Source organism: Balaenoptera acutorostrata, chromosome 4 (assembly GCF_949987535.1).
Source record: "Balaenoptera acutorostrata chromosome 4, mBalAcu1.1, whole genome shotgun sequence".
Taxonomy (NCBI): Eukaryota; Metazoa; Chordata; class Mammalia; order Artiodactyla; family Balaenopteridae; genus Balaenoptera; species Balaenoptera acutorostrata.
This window is the reverse complement of record NC_080067.1, coordinates 85,565,475-85,576,657: the sequence shown is the minus strand read 5'-3', so window position 1 is coordinate 85,576,657 and position 11,183 is coordinate 85,565,475. Positions and strand designations below refer to the sequence as shown.

Genomic DNA, 11,183 nt, shown 5'->3' with positions numbered 1-11,183 from the left:
ATCCTCAGACCTTGTTCATCTTATAGCTGAAAGTTGGTACCCTTTTACCAACCTCTCCCTATTTCCCTCACTACCACTGCTTCCCCCAACTAGCCCCTGGCAACCACTTTTCTACTCTGTTTCTATGAGTTTGACTTTTTTTTTTTAGATTCCACATGTAAGTGATATCATGTAATATCTATCTTTCTCTGTGGCTTATTTCACTTAGCATAATGCCCTAAGGTCCATTGATGTTGTCACGAATGGCAGGATTTCTCATAGCTGAATAATATTCCATTGTAGATACGTATTACATCTTCTTTATCCATTCATCAATTGATAGCCCCTTGAGTTGTTTCCATATCTTGGCTATCGTGAATAATGCTGCAATAAACATGGGACATAGATATCTCTTTGTTACCCTGTTTTCATTTCCTTTGGATATATACCCAGAAGTAGGAATCCCGGTCCAGTTTGATCAATTCTAACACTTTAATGTCATGTCCTGCTTTCTCCCCACCACAGTCAGTCCCGGGCCCAGAGGGCTTAGAGGAGGAGTGGAGACATGGATGTCTCTTTCATTCCTTGCCTCCCTCTCTTGGGGTTCCCTGTCCCTCTCCAGTGTTACCCTAGACCACCCTCACCAGTGGAGCCCTGATGGGAAAGGGTCAAGCCAGTTGTCTTCTAGGGCTCCACTCAACGCAAGGGAAACTCATCCTTCCCGGTGACATCCACCAGGGAGAGTGCAGGCTGTCCCAGCTGCTGCTGTCTACATTTCCGCCATGCCTCTCAAAAAGGACAGACCCGGAGGACGGAGCAGGCCGCCTAGCAGACAGCCGACTCGGAAGCAGACGCCACTGTCACCTTCATGTGGTCACCCTCACTCTCAGCTGGTAGCCCCCCTCACTTGGCTTTGTTGTGAGGGTGAGGTAGAGCACCACCTTTCCTTCCCTTTCAGGGAGGGATGGGAAACCCCCCATAGAACTTATGATTCTTGTGATTTTTCCTTCAAACGGCTGATTTTCGGCTAGGGGAGGTGGGGAAGGGAGGTCTCCTAGAGCAGTTCTGCTGCCTCCTAGTAAGTCCCACTGGGATCTGTCTTTCCAAGGCCTTCCAGTCTCTTTAGAATGTGGTGGTGGAGGTGTGTGCGTGGGGGGGGAATGGCGTCCCGGCAGGGTAGGAGGGTGGAGACGTAGCATTTTTTGTTCGCTAGTAGGACTTCAGCTGCAATTGGAGACAAGAGATAGCGTCTTTTTAAGATCCTGTTCTATTTGCTATGCAAATTCTCACTCTTCACAGCAGTCACAATTCAGAAAGAGATCAGACTTTCAGACTCCTTTTTCTCAAACCTCAAAACCTCCTCTCCAAACTTGACTCTCAATTGGCAGCTTTGCTTCCTATTTCTCTGAGAAAATAGAAGCCATCGAAAGAGAACAACTGTCACACCCATCCTCATCTCTGTCTCCACCTACCCGCACCTGGGCTCCTGGGCTCTGCCTTCTCTCCTGACTGTGAGTGCTGGGGTGTGTGTGTGAGAGAGAGAGAGAGAGAGAGAGAGAGAAAGAGAGGAGGGAGGACCAGAATGAACAGAGGAAAGAGACAACAGACTTAATTATATGCATAATGTTAGAGTAAATTTAAAAGATGACCTGAATGACAGTATGAACTTGTCATGCTAATCAAGTTAACATCTGTGTTCTGAAAAACAGAATAGGTCATGAGTAACTTTACAGGGATTAATGGTATTTTTTGACCTGCTAAATGATGGTACTTCATTTGCTTTCTTTGGTACCTAAGATTGCTAGATGTTGCTAGAAGTCTTGGCAATATATACGTTTTTAAGATCTGCATTGGCCTCATCTGCCCTTCTCCAAGCTTCTTCAACCACACATCCTCCATTTCCTCTTCTGCCTCCACCTCTCCAGGGCAAGTAAATGTGCATCTTTTTAAAACAGCCAGAGCTGCTGAGGGTGGTGAGGGAGGGAATGGAGACTCTGACGATTTCACAGTCAACCATCCCAGTGGATCAGCTCCTCAAGGAATGGGGTCTGGTTAAGGACCCAGGGGTCATCCAGGCATGGCAGAGAGGGCAGTCTTGCCATCATTTTCTCATCCCTGGGGTGTGGGTTTGGGGATATTGACACCTAGGGAGTTGGTGAGACTCTCTCCTTTGGGGAAGGAAAGACAAGAGGAGGAAGAAAGAGTTGCTGTGCGTCAGGCAGTTTACTAGAGCTTGTTAACAGGTGAAGAACTGGGGCTCAGAGAAGCTGCCATCCATCTAAAGTCACACGGCTGGGATGAGATGGAGCTGCAGTTTAAACCCAGGTCTGCTTGTCTCCAATCCTACCGCACTCTAATTGTTGGCTATAATTAGAAAATGTTTCCTTAGACAAAGCCAAAGTGAAACCCAGGAGTGAGATGGTGCTGGCAGCAGCCTGTGGCCTCTCTCCACCTTCCCACAACTATGAGGTGACGTCAAAAGGAAAGATGGTGGTGGGTTTGAGATGCACGTTGCGGGCAGGGGTAGGAGTGGGCAGAGCTGAGCCCAGCTAAACCCGTGGAATGGGCAGATGGGTCACTTCCAGCCAGTTTCTTCCACCACTTAGAAGGCACAACCCAGGGGACCCCCGGGGTGTCCTCTTCCTTTGACCTTCTCGTGGAATCGTCCTACAGTCCTGCACCCCAGCAACAAACTCTCAAGGTTCACAGGTCATTTTACTTTGAGGTTAGGAGAGCTCAGGGAACAAAAACTAAACCATAGAATTTGGCATCAAACTGTCATGTAAAAGCTGCAATTTTCAGTCTTTCTCAAAATTTGGAGGCCTGGAGACACCTGTGATACATTTTCCTGACAAGTGTAAAGCAAGGGTCTACCTGTTCTTCCAAGGAAAACAGAGACAGAATAAAGACAGCTTTAAAATGAAAGCAAAGTTATGCGGTTTGGGGCACAAAGGGCATGAAGTATTCTCTTTACAAGAGTGTAGATGGCCTTATGCTCGTGTATTATGGTTTGTTCTGAGAATGGGTGTGTATGTGCGTGCATGCCTGTGCATGCACGCGTATACACATGCAGTACATATAGAACACCAGGAGTGGAGGCTCCAAAATCATGGTCTTCACCTCAAATTGGAAAGGAACCTGGCAAGAGATCAGACTTCCTGAAAATCGAGTAGGATAGGGGCTTGAGCCATTTTGGGCTGTGCACTAAAATTTCATCAGAAGTTCTAATGGGTTTCTATGCGCCCTTAAAAAGCAAATTAGGCAGGTGGAAAGAATTTTGTTTAGTGTGAAAAGCAAGGTGCAGAGGGTTTGTGTAGTGGGTCAGCAAGTGTGTAAAAAGTTCAGAAAGGATGGGATAGAATAAACGGGTGAGGCTCAGAATTATAATTTCCTAAGATTATTTTATGTTAGTTAGTATGTTAGTTTATATTTCCCCCACTCCCAACCCCACCCCTAAACTGAAGGCCATGCTTCTATACACGTGTGCATGCACACATGCACACACACATAAAGGCTTATTCATTTATGGAACTGTCAGCCCGGGATCCTGAAGGAAGGTGAGGAAGCTGGGAATCCGAGCTGGGAACGGACAGGCAGGAAAGGCGGAAAGAGATTCTGTGGATTCCAGGGGTTGTAGCCAGTAGCTACCTCTCTTCTCTCTTCCCCTCCACTCCCTTCTCTTCCTCTCCTCTCTTTCTTTCAAAACAAGTGTTTAATGAGCACCTATTATGTGCCAAGCACAGTTCTAAGCAGCAGGCACACAACAGGGAGCCCTGAGCAATGAGCACTGGATATTGAAGCCGGTGTCCTTGGTCTCTTGCTTTCCTCCCTGTGTTCCTAGATCCTAGGCAAGTAAAGCCATCTGACTCCACTTCACGATGGGGGCCTCGATGCGGTCTTGGGATCAGGCCCCTTCCCACTGCCCTCTCTAAATGAGCACACCATACCAGAGGTACCATGCCTTTCCTTAGCAAAGATAGAGCACTGGCTGTGTGGCAGGCACTGTGCTAGGTGCTGGGGGCACCTCACTGAACAAAAGAGACCAGAATTTTGCCCTCCCGAGGCTGACATTCTCCCTGGGGAAGATGGACCACATACACTGATTATAAGCTGGTGTTCCCTACCAGTGTCTCCTGTAGAAAGATCTCCATCCTCACCTTCTAAAACACGTCACCTCACTTTCCAGGAGGACCCCGCTCTCTTGGCCCCCTGAAGCAGTGCTCCCCAGGTCTCTGGCCTCTGTGAGCTTTAGTTTCCTCACTGGTGAAACGGAGATGGCTGTGGTTAGAATTAACAGAAGACTAGTGGCTCTGGCGTGTGTACAGTCATCTGCGGAGCCTGCTAGAACTGCAGAGTCTGGGGCCCAACCCCAAGGAGTCTCATTCAGTGTGTCTGGGTTGGGCCCAGTGATCTGCCCCCCGTCCCCTGGGTGATTCTGAGGCAGGTGGTCTTGCCCAGGACCACTCCAGCCCCATGTGGAGAGCACTGCACCAGACGATGAATGTGACAGGGAGGGCACTCTACACGTCAGCTGTGCTGATGTTGCACGGGGAACACTGTGCTGGAAGAGCTGGAGTGACTGGCCTGACGCGCCAGCGCTGGGTGTGATGGAGTGGCCAGGAGAATGCAGTCCTCAGTCTCCTGCTGTGAGGAACCTCACTGACTGACGGTCCTGGGTGCTGCCCTTCTGCATCTACCCTCGTCCTTGTGCTGAGACTGCCCCCAGCTAGTGACTGGGCAGGGCGAGGCTGCTAATACAGCTCATTTTCATAAGAGACTTCAGCTTGAGGCTTCCCCACTGCCTTGGCCAGGACATTCTAGGAACTGCATGGTGTCCTGGGACTTCCTGTGCGATCCTCTTTCCTTCCCCTTGTCCTTCGCAGGTGTCAGCCCTGCAGCAGGGTCTAAAGGGTCTCCCTACTGTCTTCAGCTCCCCTTTTTATTCGTCACAGGTCTTATCCCTGAGAAATCTCTTGCACATCTAGTCCCATCCTGGCTTCTTTTCTCAGAGGACCTGGACCTCTACACCTGGCTTGGTCTCTGACATCAGAACAGCCTTCAGTAGTGCCCTTCCTGGTGGCAACAGCACCTGGGCAGTGGCATCATGTGCAGGAGGGGAAGCAAGGGCTGGCCCCTCCAAAATCATTTCATCCCTGTCTTGGGCAGGCCTGGCACAGCTTGGTGCAGTGGTTGGTGCCGCCTGTTGGCACAGTGGTTCAGAGCATGGCCTCGGGAGCTAGGTTGTCCTGCTTCAAATCCCAGCTCTGCATGAGCTCGTGCAAGGTACTTAACCCCTCTATACCCTGAAGTTGTATGTAGATAGTACTCCCCTCACAGAGCTATGGTCCAGAAAGTTCCATACTGCCCTGTTGGTGGGTTCTCTGCCTCACAGCAATGTGCTGCAATTAAGGAGAGCTGGGCAAGTACAGCGCCTCCCCCTTCCCCGACCCGTCTAGAAGTAGCACTCTGTGGTTTCTGCCACTCCTTTGGGTGAAGAGGCCATGCGGTATACTGGAAACACCCTGGTTCCAGGCCAGCTCTGCCACTTCCAGCAGAAGGGTCTCCATAGGTTATTTTCGTTCTCTATTTCTTTGTTTCTTATCAGTGAATTCAAGACACTGAACGACTCTTCTTAGAGGTTGGACTTCTAGCCCCAAGATTCTATCAAAGGATAGTACTCTCAGAGGCCAACTTCATCTTCTTTCGTTATTTCCGTTAAATGTACACTAAACGTATTAATACATTGTTGGCTCAGCTCTGTGCTGGGCACTGGGGACTCAAAAATGAAAAAAGAAAGTCTTTGCCCTCAAGCCGCTCAGAGTCCTCCTGGGGGGCAGACACGTCCACAGACTCCGGGACAATGTGGGTTTGTGATCCCCTAGAGATGAAAGACTTCTGCCTTGGTTTTTACTAACATTTTATAATGGGAAGTGGGAGAGGTGCAGGAAATAGTTTCCTGATGATGTTTGGCTCAGAGAGGAAGGGCAATGTGTTTCAATGCCCCCTGCTTAAAAAAAAGAAAAGAAAAAAGTATATTTCTTTTCATTGAGAAGAAACAGAAAAACTGGGGAAGTTAAACAAATAGGGAGAGACCTGTTACAGGTCATGAGGCCAGTTAATGATTAGTGAGACCCAAGTGGGTGTTTAGTGTTCAAAACTGTGAGAGGCTGGGTTATGAGATCTCTTTGTCATTAGGGGTCGGCTTCGCCCCAGCTCTGAGACTTCCAGCTCAACGATGCCCCCAGACCCCTGGGAGGGCTGCTTCTGGTCATGGGGGCTCCTTCTGTGGCTCAGTGTTGGAAGTACAGGTAAGTCGGGGGCTGGGGCCTTGGGTGGGACTTCTTTTGGTCAATAATTCTATTTTTTCAAGCCATCTATTTATGTAGCGCTAACCTTTGGAAGGTCCCCTAAAAGCCCTCTCCTGAGATGAATTTAAAAGAGGGAGAAAAAAACCTTCAATCATAATGGGAATGACAGCACTTTCTTAAGTCACAAAAATTGAACTTCCTCTAGTTGTTTTACTCATTTTTCTAAAATCTGCGTTACTCCTTTTCACCTTGCACAAGCCAGGAAGAGTATAAAAACATAAAATGTGATTAATTCCAAAACATGATTCATTTTCACCCTATAAATATCCATTGTTCCAAGATATATTTAATTTTAAAATTTAAAATTTCCAAACTAACAACAATTTTGTCATTGAGATTGTTAGAGGTCCTTTCTAATCTTGGCGACCCAGCTCAAGTTCAGGCCTGTCATCCCTCCTGGCAGTACTAGGATAACTAGTCCTGTTCACCACAGATAACCAATGACCTTTAGCACAGTTTCCCTCAGATGCCATTTGCATCGTGCCTTTCCCAGTGAAAACCCCACCCACCGCTCTCCCTTGCTTAATATAGCAAATCTAAACCCTCTTATGGCGTAGGGCATCTCGGAGGAGTAAAATCCCCTCCTCTCTGACCAGCAGTGGCATCACCCTTGGAAAGCTCCCTTCCCTCTGCCCCCAACAGCAGAGACTGCTTTTGTGTCAGGTCCACGAGACATTTAATTCTCATTCCCCAGCTTTAGGGTGTGTCATTCTTTCTGCCTGTAGTTGCTTACACTACCTTTTTGTTTATTTCTGCTCTTCACGTCTTCCAAGAAGGTCTCCATGATTCATACTTCCCTTGCAACACCACAGGCCTCTGCTCACCCCTTCCCTGCATCAACGGTTGGCGTTGAAAAGGTGCTACTTAGCTTCATGTGTGCTTTCTCCTAACGCAATCATTTATTTGAGTGCGTGTGTGTGTGTGTGCGTGTGTGTATGTAAAGTGACCATATATCTTGTTTTATGAAGTGGCTGTTTATACACTATATACTAGATCTAAAAGGATTTATATCTTACACATTTTTGACAAATGTGAGAAAAACTGCCCTGCAAAGAAGTTATAACTGTTGATTAGTACGTGAGCACGTCTGTTTTCCCACCCTCTCCAACAACACTTTGTATTATCAAATGTTTTTCATATTGTCAATCTCATAGAAAAAATAGTATTACACTGTTGTCTTAATTTTTATTTCTTACTGTGATTTGTGCTTCTGGTGTCTTGTTTAAACAATCTTCTTATAAAAATAATCTTTCATATTTTCTTCTAAACTCTATGGGTTTAGATGAAGATCACCAGGGACAAATCTTGTGGTCATGGGGTATTGTTTTTTTCCTACTCCTGTGGGGTATTTTTTAATATGATGTTGAATTTTATTTGCCAACATTTATTTTTATTTTTGTATATATTTATATTTATTATTTTGTATATTTGTTCATAAAGGAAATTTATCTATCTTTTTTTTTTTCTTGTATTGCCCTTCTCTGGTCTTGATACTAAGATGATTATAACCACATAAAATAAGTTTCTGTTCTATGAAACAGTTTTATATAAGATAGAGGTTACTTGTAATTTAGAGGTTTGGTGGAGTTCTCAAATAAAACCATCTGGCTCTAGCGTATTTCAGGGCCAGAGAAGACTCTTGATTACCAGTTTGATCTTTTCTTTTTTTGGTGCTAGCGGGTTTATTTGGATTTTTATTTCTTCTTGAGTCAGTTTCAGGAAATTATATTTTTCATTGCTTTTAAATTTGCCAGTGCATTTGTCTGGGAATTTTTAAGAATATCTTTTATACTTAATGTTCTGCAGTTTTACTATCATCTGCCTATTTGTATAGATTTATTTATTTTTTATCTTGCTCATTACCTTGAGTATAACTTGTGATTAGACAGCTCATATCTTTTTTCAGTTATGAAAAATTCTTAGCAGTTACCTTTTCAAAATATTGGTTCTTCTCCCATTCTCTTCCTTTAGAGAACAGCTACTAGTTAAATGTTGGAGCCTTTCCATCTATTGTCTATACTTTTTAACTGCACTTTCATATTAAAAAGCTTCTTTTACTTCTTCTGTACTAGACATTATAGCATTGATTCCATTTTTATTTCCATGACTATCTTTTTCATTTCCATTTCCTAATTAGCTTTTTACTATATATCTTATCATTTATGCCTGTTTTTATTTCATAATTTCTTATGCTCTGTCTTTATTTTTATCCTTGTATATTCTCAGCATACTTATTTTAAAGCTTTGTCAAAGATTTTTAAAACTTTATTTCACCTGGAATGAATTCATGATCCACTTATTGGCTTTATCGACTATCTGTGTAAACATTTGATTTCTTTATATATTTGTTTTCAAGCTTTTTTAAAAGTAAACTAGTTATTGAAGTACAACATACATACAGAAAGGTACACAGATTATTAATACACAGGTTAATGAATTTTCAGAATGATTTCACCTGTGTAACCATCATTCAGATCAAGAAATAAAATGTTACCAGATTCTTAAAACCCATTCCCTGTATCTCATCTTACTCACTACTGACCCAAAGATAACTCTTATCTTGACTTCTGACACAATAGATAAGTTTCATTTTAATTTTCAATGAAAAGTTTGTTTTCAGTCTCTCTCTTCATCTCTCTGTCTCCCCACCCGAGCCCCCATCCTTGCCCTCTCTCCTCCAGAAATGTGCGTTGTCTCAGCTCCTGTGAGTGAGGCCTTGTCTTTCCATCCTGTCTCCCTAAATAAAGCTAGAGGCCCAGTAAAAAGTCAATAGCTGTTTTTGTTTGTATTGTTTTTGTTGTTAGCTTCCTTTCCTGAGTTGGGGAGCCCCTCTCCACCGCTGGCTACCACTGGTGGGTCTTCCACACCTGACTTGGAGCACTTTTGGATCCCGCTTACGTCACAAAACTGAATTCTTACAACCACTGTCTTCTCTCAGACCTGGAACCCATCACCATTTTGCAATTCTATTCTTGTTCCTGTTTTGGAAATATTATTTTTATGTTTGAGATTGTCTATGTCTTTTTCTCCCTCTCTTTTGGATATTCATCTGTCACTACTCTTTGGCTGAAGTGGTGCTTGGAGGGATGGGGTATCTGAGCATGATTCACTGTGCCACGTTCCATAGTCTTGAATGACGGACAGTTCAATCCTATTGTCTGCAAATATTGGCAATTTTTTCTCCCGCTTTTGAAACATTATCATCTTTATCCTGTTTTATTGTCTTGTTTTACTAGCTAGGACTAGAACTTCCAGTCCAATATTTAATAGAAGCACTGATAGCAGACATTCTCATTTGTTCCCAGTTCTGAATGGAATGCTTCTAACATTTCACCAATAACTATAATCATTGCTATAGGCTTTTGGTAGGTACCCTTCCCTTCTTATGTTAAGGAGTGTTGGGTATTGAATTTTATCATGTGTTTTTTCCCTACATCTATTGAGTTGAGCATATGGTTTTTTTCTTTAATTTGTTCATATGTGAATTACATTAATACATTTTCTAATGTCAAACCATCTTTTCATTTTTTGGATTAAACCCTGCTTGGCCATGATGTATACTTGTTATCCTTGAAGGATTTGACATTTTATCTAGGATTTTTATGTCTGTGTGTAATAGTGAAACTGGCCTTTAGTTTTCCTTTCTCCTTCTTTCCTTGTCCAGTTTTGACATTTTGGCTATTTTCATAGAATGAGTTTGGATTCTTTCTCCCCTTTTCTATTCTCTGGAACAGTATGTGTAAGATAGGAATTGAAGGATTGTTAGAACTTCTCTGTGAAATCTGTCCTGATAGAGTTTTTTGATGAATAGATTTAAAACTACTGTTTCAATTCCTTTATACTACAGTTTTACATTTGATTTTCTGTTTTTTCTTTCTTGACTAAGTTTTAGTAAGCTATAGTTTTCTAGGGGATTATCAATTTTCTAGGAAAATATCTATTTTTTAACTGTTGGATGGGTATAAACATGCTATTTTGTGGTTTAAAAAATCTACTGGACTTACATCCCCTTTTAATTCTCTATATTGTTTATTTGTGACTTCCCCCTTTTTTTCTTACTCTATCATCAAAAGTACATCTGGTTTTTTTTTTTTAAGTACATCTAGTTTATTATTCTTTTCAAAGAACTACCTTTTGGTGTTTATTGTGTGTGGCAGGTTCTATTCTAGGCAGTAGAGTGAACAGAATGGATAAAAATCCCTTCCTTCTTTGAAAGTATCTTCTAATGTGGGGAAATTAATAAACAATACATTAATAATAAACTGGTAAATAAAAAATCTTCATTAAGTGATGATTGCTATAAAAATAAACAGATCAGGATAAAGAAAATTGAGAGAACGGAGGTGAGGCACATAGGCAGATTGCAATTTTAAATAAAGGGTTAGGGACTTCTTTGGTGGTCCAGTGGCTAAGACTCCACACTTACAATGCAGGGGACCTGGGTTCGATCACTCGTCAGGGAACTAGATCCCACATGCCGCAACTAAGACCCAGTGTAGCCAAATAAATAATAAATAAATAGGGGGTTAGAGGAAAGAAGATGACATTTGACAAGCAAAGACTTAAAGGAGGAGAGGGAATTAGTCACGTGGATGTCCAGAGAAAGACACTTTGGGCAGAAGGAATGGCTAGTGCAAAGACCCTCAGGTGGGAACCTGTCTAGAGAGAGGAAGAGCTAGGAGGACAGTGGCTAGAACAGAGGAAGCAATAGTCAGAAAGGCGAAGGGCTCCCCAAGGGGATGGTCTAAGATATTTAGGGCTTTCTTCCACTGTTAGGACTTTGGATTTTATTCTGAGTGAAATGCCTTGGTGGCTTTTGCACAGAGATGTGACATG

General features: G+C 43.3%; 1 protein-coding gene across 4 annotated transcripts in view; it reads left to right on the top strand.

Moving 5' to 3' along the window:
• The first annotated feature begins 6,116 nt into the window (after positions 1 to 6,116).
• The window catches only part of PLA1A (phospholipase A1 member A), a 33,351-nt gene continuing 28,284 nt past the window's right edge, over positions 6,117 to 11,183 (top strand). For 3 of the 4 annotated variants that reach the window (XM_007181880.2, XM_007181881.2, XM_057546102.1), the window contains exon 1: positions 6,117 to 6,287. In XM_007181880.2, coding sequence (XP_007181942.2) covers positions 6,215 to 6,287 — 73 coding nt within the window. In that variant the 5' untranslated portion in view covers positions 6,117 to 6,214. The remainder of the gene's footprint in view (positions 6,288 to 11,183) is intronic. The other variant, XM_007181879.2, reaches the window with a different exon arrangement.